Here is a 21,530-nt window from a genome sequence, read left to right as displayed (position 1 = left end):
CCTGAATTCAAAAGATTTACAGCAGAATGGGCTGATTTTACCTGTCGCAATAACAACTAAAAAAAACAAATCAGCAGTTTATTACCAGTGATCCAAGGGAGGAAAAGCCCAGCCTGAGTTAGGAGGTTTTTCCCTCCCGTACCTGTCTGTGCGGAAAGGTGACTGCAGCAGCTCCATGCTGTGGTCAGAACTGGCCAGGTCATCCTCATCCACTCCCTCAGGAGGCTTCACTGGAAGATTTTCAGGATCTCTCTTACAGAACAAATGCTCAGGAAACTGTCTGTAAAGAAATAAATACAAAACTTTGCCTTACTCAGATGATTTAAGATGCTTTTTTCACATTTAACTCCTCCAAGAGCTCTCAGTGAAGCAGTTTTCTCTCAGGCTAACAGGTGAGCCATCAAAACTTGCTGCTCCTTCCTTTGAGGTGGACAGCAGCTCCTAATTACCACCTGGCCCTAATTCATCAAGCTAAATCAGCACAGTAGAGCTGACAATTCCATACCCCACAGGACGTCTAAAAGGTGCTACCACCCACCCCTGGCACTGAGAGCACCTAATCTTCCTGGGGGAAAAAAAGTGCAAGACAAAGTTTATCTGTTTGTTAATAGATAAATTAAAGAGGTACTACAGATACATTTTMCTTTGTTAAAGTAACAGAGTGTAAACTGGAGCAGATAATGAAAGGACAATCTTTAAACAAAGAAGAAATTTCTGCTTTAGCACACAACTCGGAATGAAAAGCTGCCAACAGCCCCATGAGTCCAGGCMCAAGATCAGGGACTCAGGAAGGTCAGTTCACCCCAAAGGCTGCCCTTGGGAACGGTACCTGAAGTAGGTGTTGAGCTGCACGGCGAGGGCACGGTGGCAGCTGTTGGTCACCACGGCCACRCTGAGGTCAGGGGACACTGCCAGGGCAGCCAGGGGGGACACAGGGGCTGGGCCCTTGCCCTGCCCTGCTCCCAGGGCCACACTGACCTTCCCTAAGGTGGCACCATCAGAGCAGTCAAAAATGTCTGTGAACAGCGTCAAGGAAAAGCCCAAGCCTTGGAGTGGACAACAGAGCAGTGACACAGGAGGGAAGGGTGAATTTTGGCTCTAAGAGGAGGGAAAGGCAGCCTGAGTTTATTCTACTTTGATGTGTGAGGGAAGATGAGCAGGAACAGGTTAAATGCAGCAGCTGGGGGATCTGACAGATCTGAGCCCCTGCCCATCTCTAAACACAAATCTGGCTCCCAGCTGATTCCCTGGGTATCTGCCGATCATTAATGAGTTTAATTAAGAAATTAGGTGACAGGAGATGCCAGCCCGTTATACACAGACCCATGGATCAAAACCATTAATGAAACTCATTAATCCAGAGGGAGCCAAATCTCCAGTAGGGTGCTAAGAAACCCTGGACACACAGCTATAACCACAATAACCAGGATTTGGCTACACAATCTTCTTTGGAGGCATCTCACTGACATGTCCTCAAAAAAATTTCTGCTCAGCCCTGACAGCAAAGAAAAGCAACTTTGTTCTTCCAGGTGATCTTCCCTGAGAGCTCATCTCTCCTACAAAGGATACAAATCCAGCCAGCACTGTCCAGCAGGAACAGGATTCCCCTGCAGAACTGGGAATCTGTTATTCTCCCCACAGCTYCGGGAGGCAGATCCAGGGTGAAGCAGTCACACATCTCTGGGGGTGAGTCTTTCCCAGGAAAGGTCAGGTGCACAAGGATAAACTGGTTGAGCAGAAGTCTGCACTTGCTGTTTCGAAAAGACAGAAGCTTCACAGAGAAAACTGAAGGCAGACCTGTAAATTCAAAGATATTTAAATTTCAGATTACAGACAGCTGGAACTTTTGATTTGTAAAAGAATCCCAATGAGCTCAAACTCATTGCCCCGTTACCACCTTAAAAGAGTCTGGATTGTGAGTTGGGATGGTTRATTTTAAATCTGAGTTTCTGTGTCAGAGGCACTCATTCTAGAACAATTTCCTAAAACTTTTTATGTGGCTTTTTCATTGGACAATACCATGAAGATCACAAAAAAATCAGCACCATGTAGTATTTCAGCCAGCACTGAGAGGAAAACTACAAACTTTGGAAATAAAATACTAAAGGAAGGGAGTCTGTTTAAGAACACACAAAACACAGGTCCTGCAAAGGCTCATTCCAACTGCACACTGTTTGCTAATCAAAAAGTACAAGGTTAAATGCTTAATTAGTCTTTGAAGGATTATTGAGAAGCCTTGTCTCTGTTCTCTTCCCATCAGTTCCAATACTAAAGCTAAAATCTGAGACAGAAGGGTTGCTTATATTTTATTAAAATTTATTTTTCATTTTCTATCAGCCAAACATGCAATCTTGCAACAGGTTAATGCCCTCCAACAATGTCACCTTTGAATACAGAAATATCCCCATTAATTTTCAAGTCARTTAATGCTGCTGATCACACTGGATCAGTGTGAAGGTGCCCAACACTTCACTATTGCTCAATCCCATGCCTGGACTCGTCCCACCATGAGCAGCAGAATCAGACCCGCAATAATTTCACCCATGGAATACACTTAAATGTACTCACGTATGTTTTTAGCCTCAAGCAGCATTTTAAGTGTCTCTTCCTTAMAGCTGTGCAGGGAATTGGGGTTGTGTTTTCCATCTTCCACGCTGAATTCATAGACAAACAGCTCATGMCTTTGCCCAAGAGCCAGGAGTTTTGTCTTGTTTGGGTGCAAACCATCATCTTCTGTGCTGTCCCAGAGGAAGCTGAAGATACAACATTCAGGTTTATTTGCTTTGTACCCTATTCCCATTTTCACACCGAACAACTCTGGACATGCAACTCTCTGCTGATGGGAGCATCACTTTCACTTCAGCAATAAAGACTCTGCTGTCCCCCTGTCCCTCCCAGCACTTTCATCCTTGGCAGGAGAGAGCTTGATGAACCCTCACACCTCCTCCTCTCTAGGATAAAGGAGTTTTCAGTCTCCTGTGGTTTTTTCCCCTTTGGTCACCCAGGACACGACTGATGCTTTGCTTCAGGATTTCCAGGAGGGGGAACACGAGCTCTGCCAGCGAAGGACAGCACAACACAATGCCCATTTCCAGATCTGTGCCTGTTGAGGGGCTGAGGGGCTCTCCAGGTGCCTCACACCTGCGCTGGGGCCATGGGGAGGGGGGACACAGGGACAAGCTCAGGATGGGCAGAGCAAACCGGAGAGCAGAGCCCTGAAACAGCACTGACACACTCCCCACCCTTGGAATGCCCCAGGCCAGGCTGGAGAGGTTTGGAGCAGCCCGGGACAGTGGAAGGTGTCCCTGCCATGGCAGGGGTCTAACGGGATGCGCTTTAGGGTCCCTCCCAACCCGAACCAGTCTGGGATTCTGTGTCTCTGAGCAATGTTGGTGCTGCTGGACACTGCAGATGCTCAGAGCTATAACGGGACATTGGCTCTGACTCAGCACGGAAGTTGCCAAAGCAGATGTTAAAGCCACCATGTGACTGCCGAGTGTCACCCCCGGGCTGGCCCCGACAGCAGTCAGGCACAGGCGATGTGAAACCAACAGACAAACGCTTTTTGTTTGCTCTGGGATTTGCATCAGCTGCAATGAACACAGCGAGCTAAGCAGGCAGATATGACACAGCACCAGGGGCTCTGGGGGAGCTCCCCATTTCCACGCGAGCTCCGCAGCCCCGCAGCCCAGAGCGCCGGGGGTCTCTCGCGGCCGCCCCTCGCCCCGCACTTACTCAGCCCAGGCTCCCGGCAGGACGCTGCCCCGGGCCCGCCCGGCCCCGCCCGGCCACAGCGACTCCAGGTAGATCCCGCCGGGGAGCAGGAGGGTGCCCAGAGCGTCCTGGGCTCTGTTCAGYCGCACCCGCGCCGCGTCCCGCAGGCATCCCCGCGGCTCCCCCGAGCGGGGCACCAGAAGCACACGCAGCTCCCGCCGGGCCCCGTCCCCCGCTGCTGCCGCCATCCTCCTCCTCCTCCTCAGAGTCGCCCACCAGCCCTGCCCCGGGCCGCCGCCATCTTGGCGGGGCCGCCCCTCGTTCCGGTCAGCTGGACCGCCCGGCACCGCGACTACGACCCCCAGCATGCACCGCGGCGCAGCAARGCGCGCTGGGAGCTGTAGTCCCCGCCAGCCCGCCACTGCTGTTTGTTTCTTTAAGCAGAATTTTTTTTTTACCTTTAAGCAGAATTCTCTGTATYTTTTCTCCGTTTCCAGTCCTAGKGCTGGGGTTGTCCCGGAGTCCCTCTGTGTCCCCATTCCAGGACGCGACTCCACGCGGGGACACAGAGACGGGCGTGACCACGTTTTCGCACCGCCCTCGGGCGGGGTTTTATCGCAGTAGCTCCCCGCCTATTGGTCCTCCTTGGCCCCGCCCCCTCCCCGCCATTGGCCGCGCCGCGGCCCCGCCCCGCCCCACGCGGAAGTGCCGCGGCCCGCGGGCCGATGGCGGAGCGGGGCCATGTCGCTGGTGCTGGCGCTGCTCTCGCAGGCGCTGGGCCGGGTGTGGCGGAGCCCCGGCAGTAGGCCCCGCCATGCCCTCCCGAGCCGCGCCATGGAGCACGACAGGGCCATCGAGGTCTACGGTGACTGCCGGGGGCCGGAGGGCGCGGGGCCCTGGGGCGGGGGCTGTGAGGGGCCTCAGGGTGTTCCCGATTTGCCCTTGGGGGGCTGAGGTGGGAGAACCACGCCCGATGCTGAGGGGCGCAGAGCTGTGAGGGTGCCCCGAGAGGCTGGGAGTGCTCCCTGTGGGGCAGGAACAAAGGGCTGTGTTTGKCTTACTCGGCTCGTTTGTTGTGGCTTCCAAACAGGAGCAACGGTAACAGTGTTGGGAAGGTGGGTGCTCATAAAAATACCTTTTATTAAATGCAGGGAAGATGGTTCATTGTYGCTCACTTGTCTCCTGTCTCAGATATTATCCGGACTATCCGGGACCCGGAGAAGCCCAATACTTTGGAAGAACTGGAAGTGGTGACGGAAAACTGCGTGGAAGTGCAGGAGATAGGGGAGGATGAATATCTGGTCATCATCAGGTTTACACCAACAGTACCTCATTGTTCCTTGGCCACTCTCATCGGTGAGATTCCTTTAATTAAATCAGWAACATTGAGCACAAGGTTACTTTGAGGCTGTCTGGACAACATCAGTCCCAGTTCAGATTCAGCCATGCCTGGCTGTGTTGGTTTGACCAGGAATTGCATCTTGAGAACCCAACCACCAATGCAACCAAACCAAGTGAAAAAAAAACCCCAAATCTAGAGAAACAGAGACACCCATCTGTTTGTGTAATGTTAGAGAAGATCTTCAAAAAGAATCTCTCAAAAGTCCAACAATCCCCAAAAGTCCTGGTCCACCAGGAGCTGGAAAGGAATTAAGTTAAGTGAGAATCCACACTGTTTTATTTTGCTTTTTTGCTTTTCCCCTATGATTTGCGTTGAGATTTCATCTGAAAAGGTCACATCTGAGAGCTCTGATATGATTTGTATCAATGGGCCAAAGTTAGAAACTCAGCATTGAATGTCAATACAAAGATTTCTCAGTGTGTTTAAAGATCAAGAATTTAATGAAGAAATTACTGTATTTACAGCCAAATAATTAGTGATGGATTTTCTAATAAAGAACAATCCAAACACTCCCCTCAGTACAGATGCAGCCACCAGACAGCTGGAAAGCTGTACCAAAAATACCAAGGAAAGCTGGGAATGCAGGAATTTGTCTCTATTTCTTGTTTCTGGAGCTGTTTAGAGAGCAGAGACCTCCCAAGCTAGTAAAGCAGTGAGAACTTACCTGAGAAGCTGCATCCAAAGGGTCAAACCAAGAATTACTTAGTCCTTCTGTGCCTTGTGCTACTCAGAATGCAAAAGGACATTGTCAGTTATACTGATGATTAAACGTGGATTCTCTGAAAATGCACCTCAAACCTTGAAKTTTACAGGAAAATCTCTTTTGTGTTCCAACAGGCCTCTGTTTAAGAATAAAACTTCAGAGATGTTTGCCTTTTAGACACAAGGTAAAGTGCCTGTCTTGAAGCGTGTTTTAAACTACATAAATGAATGGCAGCCTCCCCAAATTAAACCCAGTCATTTACAGACCTTTAGAGACTTGCCCAAAATAATTTACGGAATAAATTAATTACCTGAAGATTTCTGCAGTTGATTTTGGGATGGTTGTTTTATTTTTATGGCTGCTGGCTCCATCCTCCCAGCTGAGCAGTATAAAGGGAGCTCTTGTCACCAGTCCCCTCCTGGAGCAGCAATGGGGACAGGCACTGGGTGGTGGGGGACGGTGTTTTAATTCCAGAAAGGAATATATTCCACTGCTGTGGTGCTCCTAACACTGCTGATCTCTCCTCTAGCTGGAAATCTACATTTCTGAGGGCACACATTCCACAGAGGAGGACAGTGAGTAGAGCCTGTGCATGCTGCTGCTTCAGCCTCTTCGTGCTCTGTTTCYTCCCCTGCCTTCCTGCCTTCCCAGAAATTAATTCCTCATGAAAGCTTGAAAACCAAGTGGCATGGAGGTGTTTCCAAGTGACTCTGGGACCGCCTGCTTGTTGCTGGTTTGGTTTATACCAAAACTCCCACAGTTGTCACAGTTGTCCAGTTTGTATCAGAAGGAGATGCTGCTAAATAACTGACATGATGACAGGCCTTACTGGTTGATCCTGGTGTCCTAAAAGCTTCACAACRAAAATTTCTATTTCTCAGTCAGTTTTTAAAGTAAAGCTTGCAGGACAAGTATGTTGTGCCACAGCCAGAATCAGGCACTGCCTTAAGCAGCCGTGGAAGTCCAGGTAGTACCTGGCCTGAGCAAAAATTAGTTATTTTGGTTGAACAGCTAGAAACTGAACTTGGAGAACCTGGGCTACTCATTTATCATGAATTTCACACTTGATTTTGGGACACATCATTGGAACATCTCACATCCTTTCCTAAACTAGAAAAGTGACAAACGGGTTGATTTCCGATGGTTGCTTTGTTGTGGCTGAGCTTTCATTTGCCTCCTTCCCCATTTCCCACTAATCCTCCTGGTAATGTTTGCTTTATCGTTTGCCCCCTGCCTTTGGGGGGCACTGGGAGCTCCTGATCTCCTCTCCCTGGAATGTTTTGCAGTCAACAAGCAGATCAATGACAAGGAGAGGGTGGCAGCGGCGATGGAGAACCCAAACCTGCGTGAGATTGTGGAGCAATGCGTGACTGAGCCCGACTAGGGACACTACCCGGGGGACAACCCTGCTGCAAACTGAGGAAAATAATAATAAAACCAAGGCCTTGAGTTTAATACTTGAGTTCTTTTTATCTTCCAYGTGTTTTTTAAAGAGAAATTGTTTATAAGATAGATTTAAATTATGAGGAATCAGTCTCTAAAGAAAGTCCAGTATATAGTGCTGAGAGTTTGTAATTTCTGGTGTCCAGAGGAGTATTTTGTGATTCAAAGCAACACATCTGCATTGCCTTCTGAGAGACATTGTGATATAAATTCAGTTTTGCAAGTTAAATTTCTACATTGTTTCAATCACTGCACTGTAAAAATAAAACAGATTCTTGTACTCAAATGCTGCTTTTTCTGGCCTGAATTTCTGTTTCTTTAAGTTTAGATTTCTGTTAGAGATATTAATTTCATTCAACTTCTTCAGTRTGGCTAAACATTAAAGCTGAAATGAATTTAAAAAAATAATTCAGAGCTGCGGGATGTGGGACGATGGAATGCCAGCATAATAGACTCTTTCCCTTTGTAAACCAGAGAACTGYCCTATGTCACAGCTCTTCCAGCAARGGACCTTCCCCTCAAGTGCCAAATTAGCTGAAGAAATTAATGGGGGTGGGGGAGAGAAAAGKTGAGGGAAAGAATAATCCCCTTTTCCCCACAGGTTCCTGCACATGTGGGAAAACACTTCTCTTAACTTCAGTTACTCAGCTTCAATTAAATGGTAGTTAAATTTCAAACTCCTTTGTACCTCCATGGACAAAGTGCCAGCACAGGGGGACACGTGTCCTGCATCCCACCCCAGTGCTGGGATGGGCTCCAGGCAGGCAATTCTGCAGGAATGAGTTAAACACTCAGGGAGCCTGAGCTGCCATTATCTGTTGGCTTCTTTCCTGGAATTAGCTTTTTTTTTTTGCTCTCCAGCATGGGGGTTGATACTTTGTTTTCAGAACACAGGTATCTCTGTCGGCAAGGAGGTTCTGTGGRTCCTGTGGCCATGAGATAGCGGCTCCTCTCCTTGGAGGAGCTGCCGGGGCTGCCTGTGCTTGCTGTCTTTGCACAGCTCGGTGACACCACCAGAACAGCATTCCCAGCTCAGGCAAAAGCTTGGAGGACAAGGAATGCTCTGGTGAGCATAAGGTGACTCTCCTTGTTTCTGCCATGCCCTGGGATCCTTAGTCCTGAGGACTTTGTGTTGGGCACAGAGGTTAAAAGTTCCTTTTCAGAGCAACAATTCAGAAAAGGGATCAGATCCCAAACACAGGCCTCTGCTACCAGGAATATTCCCAGTTCCTCAGGGAATGGATCGTTGCTGGGGCACTGGGAGGTGACTCCCCAGGAGCAGCTACTCTTTCCAGCATTTCCATTTTAACTGGGCTTGGGATCTTTGTCCATCCCTGTTGCTGCTGCTCCACAGACCGGGTTGGGCAGAGGCTTTGCTGTCACGAGGCTTTGGGGACACTGTGGGGGTGACACAGGAGCAGCCAGGGAGCAGGGGACACCTGAGGAGGAACAGCTTCCGGGGATCCCATCGGGCAGGACTTGAGTGCAGGAGAACACGGGATGTTCCTCCAAACCCGGGAAGACACAGACGCGACACCGCCCTCTATATCAAAATCTTTATATCGCTCTATCCCTGTATGAAGAAGTACTAAAATTGTCCCTTCAGGTGATGAGTCCTTTGCATTTAYGGCAGGGAGGGACAACTGCAGAGGGCACCAGCAGCCCACGGCACCGCGGTGCAGGGAGGAGCATCCCCACCCGCCTGGCTCCAGGGCCATCCCGGCAACCCAAAGGGCTCCCCGGTGCCTGTGACCCGTGCTGCTGCAGAGYCGTCCCGGTGTTTGCTGGAGAAGCTGCGGACAAGCTGGGAGGTGGAGGAACGGACAGTGCGGGGTTTGAGCGGMGCTGTGGCGGTTCCACCCTTTCGGCGCTGTTTTCTGTGGTAAATCGTGGAATATTCTGCGGTGGAGGGGGCTCGAGTCTSTTCCCACCACGGGGGACCCAGATATCCCGGCAGGAGGGTGGCCTCCGGGGGTTCCAGCTCTCCCGAGGCTCGGAGCAGCCCGGGMGGTGCCCGCAGGGWCGGGGGAGCAGCAGGAAGSKCAGCAAACCCCCAGCACTCGGTGCCCAGCTGCAATTCAGCCTGGGCACCTTCCYCCCGAGCCCGGGGCGAGCTCCCGCCTTGCCTCAAACCTCAGCATAACACAGAGACCGTTCCCCACCTCCACTGCTCCCAGGCGCAGCCAGCACATCCCTCTGCCCCTTTGCCCGACCCCTGACATGCAGAGGGATTTACTGCAGCCTCTGCATTTCYAGGCTGGCTTTTCCAGGTCTGAAAKCACRTTTCCATCCCAGATGCCCRGGCTGCGTGTCCTTGCAAAGAGCACTAAGGGCAGTGGAAGAGGGCAAGGGACTGTTCTCGTTCCCTGGTGGCAGCAGGGCCTGCGAAGGGCTCGTGTTTGCACACACTTTACTCGGGGGGAGAACTGTTACTCACCGCAGATGGCAGCGGAGTAGTTGCGTGTAGAGACAGAGATATTTTTAGCACGTAGATATTTCTAAATGTTTACACCCGGCAGCTAAGGGGCCGAGGGCTGTGGGTTTTCAGCAGCTCTGCCCCAGCTCTGCGGGCCCTCCCTCCCTCTCTCTCTTGGAGGGTCCCTCCCCTCCTACAGCACATGTGGAACAACTTTATTGAATTTCTCAACCGAGTGGTTGCTCTGGGTGAGCAAACACACCGTGCCTTGGTACCAGCTGAGTAGTGGGGCAGCTCTTTCCCTCCCTCCCTCCTTCCCTTTCTTCCTTCCTTCCTTCCTTGCTCCTCCCGTTTTCTGTGCTTTCCTTCCCTCCAGGAATTTTCCTCTTCCACAGGCACCCCCGGGATGAGCTGCTGGAGCAGCAGCTGGAGCAGTGCTGGGGTGCAGCACCCCGAGGTGGGTAGATGAAGGCTGTTCCCCACTGGAGCAGCTGGCAGGGATCAGCTGCCAATTAAAAGCCAAACAAAAAGAAAACAGTGAAATTTTTCAGATCCTTCCTTTGCTSTCCTGACTTTTCCACCTCTCTGTGCTGTGCCTGTGACCCCTTTCTGGGTAGCACAAGGTTTTCAGAACAAGAGTAAAGGAAGCCATCTCTTATCATATCTGGAGAGCTCAGGTGGGAGCTGAGCTGTTCCTGATCCCACAGGATCTGCTGCCTCCTCCGGTGCTCAGGTCAGGACTGTGCCCCTTCCAGGGCCATCAGTCCATCCTGATGAAGCACTGATGATCCCTCTGGCTCTTTGGGAATTAAAATCCTCCAGCTGAGATCATCTGAGCCGGACAGAGGCCCTTGGTGAGGTCTGAGAGCTGCAGACCACAGGTGCTCTGCCAGGACAGCCGGTGGCTCCCAGGCTGCGGAAGCGCTTGGAGCGCTCCTGTGGATCTGAGACACAAACAAGCTACTCCACAAGCAGCTGCTGCCTCCCAATTAACGAGCTCCTCTTCCTTCCTGTCTCCAGTATGAAAATGTCTGGAGGTGACCAAGGGAGGCACAAAGGTCTGATTTCTGATCTGAAGCCAAAGGACTCTCTTAGAGAGTCTCCCAGCAGATTATAGAATCACAGAATGGTTTGGGCAGGAAGGGACCTTAAAGCCCATTCAAGTTCTGCCTTCTGCCATGGGGAGGAACTGGATGGGCTTTAAGGTCCCTCCCYACYCAAACCATTCCACGATCCTATTCCAAACATCTTTTGATCCATAAGCCCTTTCCTTCTTCCCTTTCGCCCCACTGCAGCAGCTTTGTCTGAATAACATCCTGCTTGTGTTGAGACAATACAAGCATCTTTAGAAGAAGAAAAAAGGCATTTCTRTATCCCATCCAACCCTGCCCTCAGTYAGTGGGRAGCCATTCCCCCTTCTCCTGTCACTCCAGGCCCTTGTGAAGAGTCTCTTTCCAGAGACACTCACTGGAGRTGTCTCCCTGAAAGAAAATACCRCAGATATTGAAGCCAGATGTGTGTTACTGTCACTGATAATGCTGTTTCTGTGCTGGTGGGAGGCCTGGCTTGTTAGTGGCTAAAAATCAGATTAATTGCCCTTCCAACAGATTCCCAMATCATGATCCAACCTTCTCCAGCCTCAGTCCCCACATGCTCCTCACAGATTGGGCACCAGATCCTGTACCACAAATAAATTGATTTGCAGAACTGATTCACCTCATCAACCCAACTCCTGTTTTAATTAACAAATCCCAGTTGCAAACAGCAGCTCTGAGTGATTTTCAGATGCAAACCCATCATTCCTTCCTGCTGCTAGTGCCTGAACCATCTCCAATTAGGTGAAAACCCTCGGAATTCCCCAAGGGGAAGAGAAAATGTGAAACCCACCCATTTTCTTCAGTAACTGTTTAATTTAACACACTCATGAGCCATGSCCACCAGCCCCCAACACAAGGGCTGTCCCTTTGCAATCCTGGGAGGGTGATGGGGTGTGGGTCAGACGGTGCTGGGGACAAGGAAACCAGGACTGAACACAGGCTCTGGGAACATAAAAAATTTACACCACCTTGGGAAGGAATAAAGCACAAATGGTGAAGTCATGGCTTGTGTTTTACATACAAATCACACACAGGAATTTTCCCCCTTTGGACTGAGTGCTGCTCCCAACAGCTCAGAGAAATGCATCTGGAGCTCAGACAGGCTCCAGCCTGACTCTGCCCAGTGCAGGGAGGGCTGCCTTCAAGGTCTCCCAGTTTCTGGGCATCCTCCACAGCCTGAAGAGTAACAGAGAAAGGAATTCCTACCTAAAGGCTCCTGCCCTCCTCCAGAGACAACCTGCCAGCAAACCCTCCCCAAGACAGAGGAATTCCTTCCCACACCGCTCCGGGAGGAGGAGTTGTGCCTCAGAATAAATTGGATATTCTAGTTAAAAATCAGCTAACCTTAACAGAGGAGAATCTAGATAAGCAGGGGGAAAAGGGGTTTAGACTGTAAGGCCACAGAAAAACACCTTAACTGAGAATTACACTCCTACACATACAGAAATCCAGGGACTGAGCACTGYCTGCCCACGAGGGAGGCCATGTGCCACTCACTGCCAGAGCAGCTTCCCTCTCTTGCCCAAATTCATGCAAAGGAATGTGCTGGTGGACCCCAAATCTTGGCATCCCTGATGGTCCCCTCTGCTCCAGAGTGACATAGCAATGGCTTTGGCAGAGAAAGCCCTGCACACCCCCAACTGAAGCTGAAATTTTATTACTCTGCCCTGTCTCCACTTCTTAAATTAAACCYATTTAGCTTCAGTGTGTAAACATTTTAATGAAAATAACAGGAATGGGTTGCCAGCTTCAAGTCCCTTAAAGGAAAAAAAAAAAATCCCTACCCCAAAGGGTTGGCAAAGGCAGTGGAATTCTGGATGCTTGCTTCAGAGATATAAAAATAATAATAAAAGTCAAGGTTTGTGCTGGCCAGCCAACACCTTCGAGAGGCTGCAAATGTCAAATGATAGCACCATAAGCATTTCTGAGAAGTCTTCCCCAAATTACTGCTGCTTTCGGTTCCCCTTCCCCAAAATGTTTCCCCGCTGGTCTGGCAGGGCAGCGTGACCCCGGCAGGTCCTGGAATCTCCGTCAGGAGCAGCGGGATCCGCACCCCCAGCCCCAGCAGCCCCACTGATGGWTTGAGCACCGTTAGAGAGTAGCACGAATGAGAGAGCCCGAGGGCTCCCGGGCTGTGGCAGAGCCACCAGTGCTGGCTGTGGCCCGGCAGCCGTGGAGCCCGGAGCGCTCAGGGACGCTCCTGTCACCTCCGGGAGAGCCGCTCGTCGCCGCGGTCCCGGCCGGGCCCTGCCAGCGGCCCGTGCTGGCGGCAGCTCCGGCAGCACTGCACATGGACGGTSGGGAGGTGGCACCGGCCCAGCAGCCGCAGCGTCTGGCAGAAGGCGAAGGTCAGGCGGTCGCGCTCGCAGGGGACACCTGGAGGGGATGGAGGAGGACAAGGAGGGCGTCAGTGTCGGTGTCACCACGGGCATCAGGTGTGTGACATAAAAAGGTCCCTGCGCGGAGCAGGGGGTGGAATGGGATGATCRTTAYGRCCCCTTCCAACCCAAACCRTCCCAGGRTTCTATGGRAGCTGGCAGARGSTGGAGAGACCCAGCAGTCCTCCAGTGCAGAGCCCACCTGTGTTGGGCACTGGGCAGCTGTGGCATTTCCCATTCCCAGCACAAACAACACCTGTGCTGCTGCCAGCAGCTCCAAAGCATCTTCCCAGGGCAGCAACACTCTCAGGGAGATGCAGAGGTACAAATCCCCCCGGACTGACACCTCCTTCCAGGCCCCAGACTTCCCCCATGCCAGCAGAGCGGCGTTTGAATTGTTTAGGTTATTTTGAGAACCTGCATCATCTGGTTTGCTTCCTGCAGGTGTCCTGCAGACCTCAAAACAACTCTGGTGCTGCTCTGAGGAACAGCTTTGTTTTGGGAACGGCTGCTCCAGTGGCAGCCCTGGCTCTGCTGTGGGGGAGTGCTCAGGCAGCTGCCACAGTGGCCGTGGTGGCCACAGTCTGGCCACCAAGCTGAGTCACCCCCAGACTAAGCAAACTGTTTGCAGGAACAGTTTCCTCTCTCCAAACAGTCTGGAAATCCCTGCTCCCACTCCAAGGTTGGGAGCACCAGGTCAGGGATTTGGGTTCAGAGTGGGGGGAGATGTGAGTGCTGCCCATGGAGMGAGGGTGGGACATCCCACCCAAAACTGCCTCACTCCTGCCACYCCCTCCATCCCATGGGATCCCATGGCTGTTGTGGGACACTCATCCCAGGGAACAAGGGATGTGGCAAGGAGGGGAGAACCCTCCCTGCACCTCTAGCARCCCCCAACTCCATCACCAGCCAGACCAGGCCCCACTGGGCTCGGTGCTGCAGCAGAGACCCATCACCAGGCACACACTGTTTACATGGATACACAGTTGGTTTGCTGGAATTTTTGATTTCCTCCTTCTCTATTTCATCTCAGAGCAAGGCACAACTCCCTGAGCCTGCAGCTTCCTACCCACTGGTGTTTAATTTACATCAACTCAAAAATGAGCCTAAGCTTAAAATCCATGATCCTGTGATTCCAATTTTACCTCCTATACAAGGAATTAAAATAAATTACACTTTTTTTCTGGAAAAGGACAGAATTGATGCACTCTGGGGCCAACCTGCCCCAGCCTTCCCCCATTGCTTCTCCCTGGGCACCCTCCACCAGGATCGTGCAGAGCAGGGGCAGAAATGGACAGGCAATTCTCTTTCTCAGGACACTTCTCCACAGGGCAAACACCAGGACAGAGCCAGGGAAGCTCTCGCTGACCACTGCCCCTCGCCCTGTCCCCTTTGGGAACAAAGGATGTGCTGAGGGAACAGCTGCTGCCCCGATTCCCACGGGATGAGCTGAGCCACGGCCGATGCAAAGAACGCGGCAGATGCACAGCAGAGACTTTTCCATGGGTTGGGATTTCAGTCACAACCCCCTCCCCCAGCCCAGCAGTGACAAGGTCACTACACTGCTCWAAAATTTATTTTCTATTTCAGCTGAGGTATTTCCTCCCTGCCTCCCGAGCTGCAGCTCTTTGTGCCTGGCCCAAAGCATCCCTGTGCCCCAAAAAAGCCATTTCTCACTGGCACTGCTGCATCCAACGGTGCTGACAGAGCAGGATCAAGGGGATCCTGGCTTCACCCTACACCTCCAGGCTGGGGGCTCGCTGCAGCCCTGTGTTTTGGGACAATGTGGATTTTCACTGCAGGGTGAGCAGAGCAGATGAGAAATCCCTGCACAGCCCAGCCAGGGCTGGGCCAGGAGAGCAGCACATCCCAGAGCTGCTGTGAGAGCACCTGAGCCATCAGGAAAAGGGAAGAGCTTGTCGGTGTTATGCTCCACTGGACTCTCAGGATAATATTCCTGGGAACATCCCTGTATTCCTGCTTGCTGCARGGCAGGGATGGCTCAGCAGGGCTCCTAAAACACCCCAGGGGTGTCCTGTGAGAKGGGRAATCAGCYTGGATGGCCAKGGATGGGCAGRAACATCCTGGGCACTGCTGGGGGAYGCTGTGCCCAGGCAGACCCTGCCCAGCTCCTCGGCATTTTCAGTGCTTGCTCCRTTCAGTGCAGCTTCCTAGAAAGTTATTTATGGATCACAACCAAGCTACTTTCCCTGGAAAGAGCTGTGAAGGCCAGGCTGCTGGAGGCTCACACGGGGTGGAGGCTGCTTTCCAGGCCTGRAGTGACACTTTAGCTCTTTCCTGATCCCTTTCCAGGGGCTCAGCACCCTGGGCCCATCAGGAAATCCCTGTCCCTGTGCTGTGACCAGGCAGCAAGCAGCCCACTCTGCCAGGGGTTACTGCTCTTTGAACACCACCTCATCTACACAGGTATGGGATTACTGTGGGAAACAGCAGGGATGGGCTTGGAGAGGGGGGAGAAGAGACATCACCCTTGGCTGGAGGCACTGCTGACCTCACAGGAGACCCCGGCAGGACCCCAGGGCTCCAAAGCAAAATGACCTCATAGAATCATAAAATATCCAAACTGGAAGGGATCCACAGGGATCATGCARTCSAGCTCCTGGCCCTGCACAGGACACTCCCACAATCCCACCCTGTGCATCCCTGAGAGCATTTTCCAAACGCTCCCTGAACTCAGTGAAGTCAATGGGAGTCGCTGAAGGGTTGAGTTCCCATCACTTTCCCAGATCCTGATGCAGTCTCAGGGTAGATGTGTGCAGGGTCAAGCTCAGGTCTGAAAATCTTGGCTGAGCTCACGGTTCCTCCCTGGAATTTGGTCTTGGGCAAAGGAARCTGTAATAAGCACTTAATTTGTCAGCTCTTCAGAGAGGGACCTACAGAACCCACCCAATTTTCATTAAATCCTTTTACTGCTATTTCTTTCTACTAACCATTTTTTWATATAACCCTCACACTTCATTTGGACACATGCTCCGTGAGTCCATGCCAAATTTTAGGCTAAAGAAATAGCTTAAAGCAGGGCTKTAAAAATCCAGGCTAAGTCAGCACATTAGAGATTGAAAACCCCCACTTTTTTTTGGGGCTGTTTTTTCAGGTCGGAGTGCATGTTGCTTTAAATTTMATTTAAGCTGCTGCCAGCCAGACCTAAGCTTTTACTTTTATTCCTGGGAAAAATAAACTTCCTGGAACACGTTTTGTAWAAACAAGGAAAGGTTGAGCTTAGAGCTGAGCTAGCAAATCCAGGGAATTACGCTGCTGACCTCTGGCCCTCGGGATGCTCTCGGAGCCGGGGCCGAATTTAACAGGGTCCTGCTCTGGGGCTGAGGTGCCTCCCTGTGGTCTCTGGTCAGCACAATGGGATGGATGGGATGAATGGGATGGATGAGATGGAGGGKATGGAGGGGATGGGATGTACCCCCAGCTGCCAGCTTGGTCTGCTCAGGCTGGCACTGACACGGCCACATCAGGGAAAACAGAGAGAAATCCACAAACCCCACAGTTTCCAGGTGTCAGCCCTGCTGCAGGCAACATCTTTCTCCTACATTTCATCAAAACAGGGAGTCCTTTCCCAAGAATCCCTTTCCCACTGACTCCAGTTGTTAATTAGCAGTTAATTAATTGCCCTCCATGCCTCGCTCAGCAGCACCTCCCAGCCTCACCACATGGATAGGGACTTACAYGCTCAAATGAGAGAGAAAATTGGGATTTGCTGCAATTATTTCCCACATGGATCCCTTGTGGACAAACCCTGGGACTTGCAGAACCACGAAAAATTTAATTTCCTTACTCAGAGCAAGCAGCAACACCACWTTTAATTGCCAATTAATCGTGTGGCAACTGGAAATACAGCCAGCCCTGGGTAATGAGCCGGCAAATGGGAGCAGTGGGCGAGTGAGGGGTGTCTGGGACTGGCCCAGGGTGAACAGGGCTCCATTCCTTGGGCCCCCACAGCCCCAGCACGATCCCTGGGCTGGCTGCTCCCAGGACACAGGGCTGAGCTCCCAGGACACAGGGCTGAGCTCCATTCCGCTGCTTTGTCCCACTCCCAGAAAAACTGCACCACTTTATACTTGAGCCAGAGAAGTCTTTACCTCATCCCGTTGGAATTCCAAGCTGAGACACCTGTGGAACAGCCATGTTTGCTGTTGGAGCCAAGAACTGGCCCCATCACCTGCCTGGCACCTGCTTAGGGTGAATTTGGGGAGCTCAGAAACCTCCCCAATATCAGATCTGGAGAAATGGGCACAAGGGAGTGACTCATTCCATGGCACAACCACACTGAGCACCCGGGGCTGTCGTGCTCTGACCAGAGCAGGGATGTGTCACCACAGCCCAAAAGCCGTGTCCAGCACAGCCACCACCCTGCAGTGACCAGCTGAGTGACCAGCTCCATCCATCCCCTGCTTCCTCCTCCAGTACTGCAATTCCCACTTCCGTGGTTTAAATCTCTCTGATCTGCTGGATAAACTGCTGCAGGTTCATCCAGGCCCTCATGCAGGGCCTGGGGCTCAGTTCCTTTCCAAGACACCATAAACAATTCCCAGATCAATGTCCCCAGCCTCTGGAGCATCACAAGGAGGAACTGGGGTGCCCTCGGCTCTGATGCTCCCAGGAGCCATCTAAGGACACACTCACAGCTGACTGCAGCTGTAACACAACAGCCAYATTCAAAAATAACCTCAGTGCAATCTTCAATTAATTTATAACCTGGCAACAGCTCAGRGTTCTGGTTCTAATTAATCCTAGCCTTCTTTAATTGAGGGGCCGATTGCTGTGAAATGTTTGTTTGTGCTTCATCTGTTCCATCTCTGCTCAAAATCCATCTGATAATGGTTTGAACATTTAGACCCTGCTGGGGTTATTGGCATTTTTGTGTCCAGTGAGGACACAAACACTCACAGACCCAGCCCTGGCTCTGCTGGTACCGGAGCGCTTCATGCCAGAGGAGGGAGAGGCTCCTTGTGCTCCTCACAAAAACATGGATCGCTCCAGCCTGAATCCATCTTGTGCAGTAAAGATCCCTTAAAAYACAGGAAAGGGCTGGAGTTACATTTATGTCTTTCTGGGAGCCTTTGCCTGTGCATTTACACATCTGGGATTTCCTGCCATGTGAAAGTTTTGTTCCCCTTCATGCTTTGGCTGGAAACGTTTGTATTTCCAAGAGGCGTTTCCTGTCCTGGGCTGCAGCCAGAGCATTTATRTCATTTTTGATCCAGGATTTTACCATTTATTTGTGTGCTTCCTACACATCTCAGTGGTTATTCTGGTCCAGCCTTGGCTCCACAGCTCTCATCACCAAGCCCGGCACGGAAATTTTCCCCTGACAAAAACAGCCGGAACCGCACATCGTTTCTTGAGCAGGGCTGACTCATCATTTCCTAAATGCTGAATGCCCCATGGCCCTGCAAATGATCCAAAAAGCAGTGGATTCATGGCYAAAAACATTCTGATGGCCAACAGCACCAGTGCCTAAATCCCACTTAACCAGAGCCAATGCTGCTGCCTGYTCTGGAATAGGTGAGAGGAGGAACACGCTGGACACAGAGAGCTGGAAGGGTGGAATGGCTGCCCTGGGCTGCAGGGGTCACCTGCATGGATGTGTGGATCCAGCTCCTCCACCCCAGGCACCAGCTACTGCTGCCCCCCTGCCCACCCTGCTCCACCTCTCAGCCCTCCCTTTGTCCAACAAACCTCCTGGAGGTCCAACAATACTTTTGGTGCAGCCAAAGAGCTTTTCTTTTGCACAGATACATTGAAAAGAYGAAGCTGATGAATGAAGGACATGCTGATATCAGTGACACCTAATGACTCATTATTTTGCTTTCCCTATAAGTGCTATTAACCCTTGCAGCCCTCAGATTTCTGTCTCCCAGGGAACTCCCTGGTGCTGTGGGATCTCTCTCTGTGAGTGGGGGAGGAAGGAGAAGCCAAGTGAGTGCCCATGGTGTGGCCAACCACTATGGCTGCAGCCAGGGCAGGTAAGTGAAAAGTGGGTTAAAATGGGGCTAGCTCCCTGAGGCATCTGCTCAGACATACCTGAAGATACTGGAGAACTGCTCCTTTATGCCATTTTCTAATGCTGGGCCCAGTTTGTTTCACAAGTCTTGTGTTCTGGGACTTCACCACTGAACAGCTTCCTGAGGGCTCCATCACCRGGTATTCCCCTCTTCCTTTTCCTGAGTGAGGCCCCTTCACCCCACAGCATCCCTGGGGTGTCCCTGTGCTGGGTGACACTGCTGACTCCAACAAGCACATGCCAGCTCACACCCGTGCCAGTAAAACCCCGCTCAGTCCCTTGAAGGACGGATRCTCTGGACATTTATGGACAGTTATAACATTCCCATTTCACAATGAATTAGCCAAGGCAGCCTTGCACAATCCACGTACACAACACTCACTCCATCTTCCCCTCAGACTCCCCACACCGTTTTTCAGACCGGTTCTGACTGCTGCTCACCCGGCTCGGAGCTGTCACAGTCCTGAGGGTTGCAMTTCTGGGTGCTGTCTGGCCAGGGCTCATGGTCGCACAGGCTGCTGTCCTCCTCGGCCGCCCCCGTCCGCGTGTCGATGCACTTGACCTGGCGCCGCTGGATGCCCCCTCCGCAGGGAGCCGAGCACTGCGGGAGCGGGCCCGGGATCAGGCTGGGGGACCCCTCCCCGTGTCCCCACAGCCCCCGGCAGGAGCAGCCCCACTCACCGGCCCCCAGGAGCCCACGACCCAGGTGGTGCAGGGCTGTGTGTTGCAGGCCCGGGTGCGGTTGGGCCGCAGCATCTCCTCACAGCGCCCGGGCTCCGGGCATGTCACCAGGCGCGCCTGTTCCCCACCGCCACACGGCTCCGAGCACTGCGGGGCAAAGAGGGCATGGAAAACACTGTCAGGGGCTGGGGACTGCRGGCCCTCTGTCCTGCAGAGAGCTGGGGGGTTCAGCTGGAGAAAAGAAAGCTCCAGGGAGAGCTCAGAGCCCCTGCCAGGGCCTAAAGGGGCTCCAGGAGAGCTGGAGAGGGACTGGGGATGAGGGATGGAAGGACTGGACACAGGGAATGGCTTCCCACTGCCAGAGGGCAGAGTTAGATGGGATATTGGGAAGGAATTTTTGGCTGTGAGGGTGGGGGGACCCTGGCACAGGGTGCTCAGAGAAGCTGTGGCTGCTCCATCCCTGGCAGTGTCCAAGGCCAGGCTGGACGGGGCTTGGAGCACCCTGGGACAGAGGAAGGCGTCCCTACCATGGCAGGGGTGGAACGAGCAGCCCCTCCAGCCCCTGGCAGCCCCTACCTCTCTCCAGGAGGACGTGTACCAGGCCAGGCATGACGCGCTCTGGCAGGGCAGCCGTGCCAGGGGCTGGGGCAGCACGGCCTGGCAGTGGAAGGGCCGCAGCAGCCGCTGGTCCCTGGTGTCAATGCAATGGACGTCCCGAACCTTGGTCCCCCCGCCGCAGCTCCGGGAGCACTGGGGAGGACACRGCACCACACTGGGGAGGGTGACAGGGGCTGGGGCAGGGGGATCCCTCTGGGAAGGGGAGGTGGCCCCAGGGACAGGCCCTGCCTGGGCTTGAGCTGACACTCAGYCTCCTTTCCCCTCTTGCTCTAGGCCAAGCCAGAGCACAGGCTGTGCAGCTCATCTGTCACCACCACCCCTGTGACACCAGATGGCTTCCAGCCCTAACAGAAACAGCCTTTATGCATTAAACAACTGATGATCCCAAGGAACTCTGACCACCCAGAGTAGGGAGGGCTGTTCCTCACCACCAAACCTACTGAATTCACCCAACCCAGCTGCAAACATCCCCTGGCAGTGCAGAGTAGCTAGAGCATCGTCCAGAGACTGACAAATTATGGARTCACAGAATGGTTTGGGATGGATCTTAAAGATCATCTTGTTCCAAGCCCTGCAATGGGATGACACCCACTAGACCAGGTTGTCCAGCCCCACCCAAACTGGCCTTTCAAACCACTTTTTGTTTAGCTTTTTCAAGTTCCTGACTGTTTTACCATAGCAGGCAAAGTGAAAATATCATGGGATGAATAGTTTAAACTCTGCGGCAAGTGCAAACCTTAACCGCTGGCCTTGTGAGCCATGGAGCGAGAGCCCTCCCCGAGAGCCAGTGTGACCCCAGACCCGCCTTGTGCCGTGGGTTTTGGGGACCCGCCCTCCCCACACAGCCCCTTACCTTGCTCCAGTTGCCCACATGCCAGGCCGAGCAGGGTCTCAGGGAGCACCTGCGGGCGGGGACGGGCCTGTCGGCCTCAGCACAGGCACCATCACTGCCGCTGCTGCAGCGCACCGACCTCCACACCGCGCCCACACCACACGTGGCTGAGCACTGCAACACAGGCATCCTGCTGCCCTCATCCCACA

The 21,530-nt window shown here is 52.5% G+C and overlaps 3 protein-coding genes across 3 annotated transcripts in view; 1 reads left to right on the top strand and 2 right to left on the bottom strand.

The window, feature by feature from the left end:
- Positions 1-4,006, bottom strand: part of SPG11 (SPG11 vesicle trafficking associated, spatacsin) — a 29,631-nt gene extending 25,625 nt beyond the window's left edge. The window contains exons 1-5 of the mRNA XM_057381333.1: positions 3,736-4,006; positions 2,569-2,753; positions 1,570-1,797; positions 830-1,016; positions 143-280 (exon numbers count right to left, since the gene is read on the bottom strand). Coding sequence (XP_057237316.1) covers positions 143-280; positions 830-1,016; positions 1,570-1,797; positions 2,569-2,753; positions 3,736-3,962 — 965 coding nt within the window. The 5' untranslated portion in view covers positions 3,963-4,006. The remainder of the gene's footprint in view (positions 1-142; positions 281-829; positions 1,017-1,569; positions 1,798-2,568; positions 2,754-3,735) is intronic.
- Positions 4,007-4,080: 74 nt separating this feature from the next.
- Positions 4,081-7,556, top strand: CIAO2A (cytosolic iron-sulfur assembly component 2A). The gene is given in 6 exon segments (XM_057381323.1): positions 4,081-4,100; positions 4,212-4,579; positions 4,906-5,070; positions 5,954-6,003; positions 6,349-6,394; positions 7,106-7,556. Coding segments are annotated over 6 exon segments (747 nt in total). The 3' UTR covers positions 7,204-7,556.
- A 2,450-nt stretch (positions 7,557-10,006) lies between these two features.
- Positions 10,007-21,530, bottom strand: part of ADAMTS7 (ADAM metallopeptidase with thrombospondin type 1 motif 7) — a 36,053-nt gene continuing 24,529 nt past the window's right edge. Inside the window, 5 exon segments of the mRNA XM_057381331.1 lie at positions 10,007-13,151; positions 19,632-19,791; positions 19,872-20,018; positions 20,448-20,621; positions 21,343-21,495. Coding sequence (XP_057237314.1) covers positions 12,979-13,151; positions 19,632-19,791; positions 19,872-20,018; positions 20,448-20,621; positions 21,343-21,495 — 807 coding nt within the window. The 3' untranslated portion in view covers positions 10,007-12,978.

Source organism: Malurus melanocephalus, unplaced genomic scaffold (assembly GCF_030028575.1).
Source record: "Malurus melanocephalus ecotype Western Australia unplaced genomic scaffold, MMel_1.1 scaffold_505, whole genome shotgun sequence".
Lineage (NCBI taxonomy): Eukaryota > Metazoa > Chordata > Aves > Passeriformes > Maluridae > Malurus > Malurus melanocephalus.
This window is presented reverse-complemented; position numbering and strand designations above follow the sequence as displayed.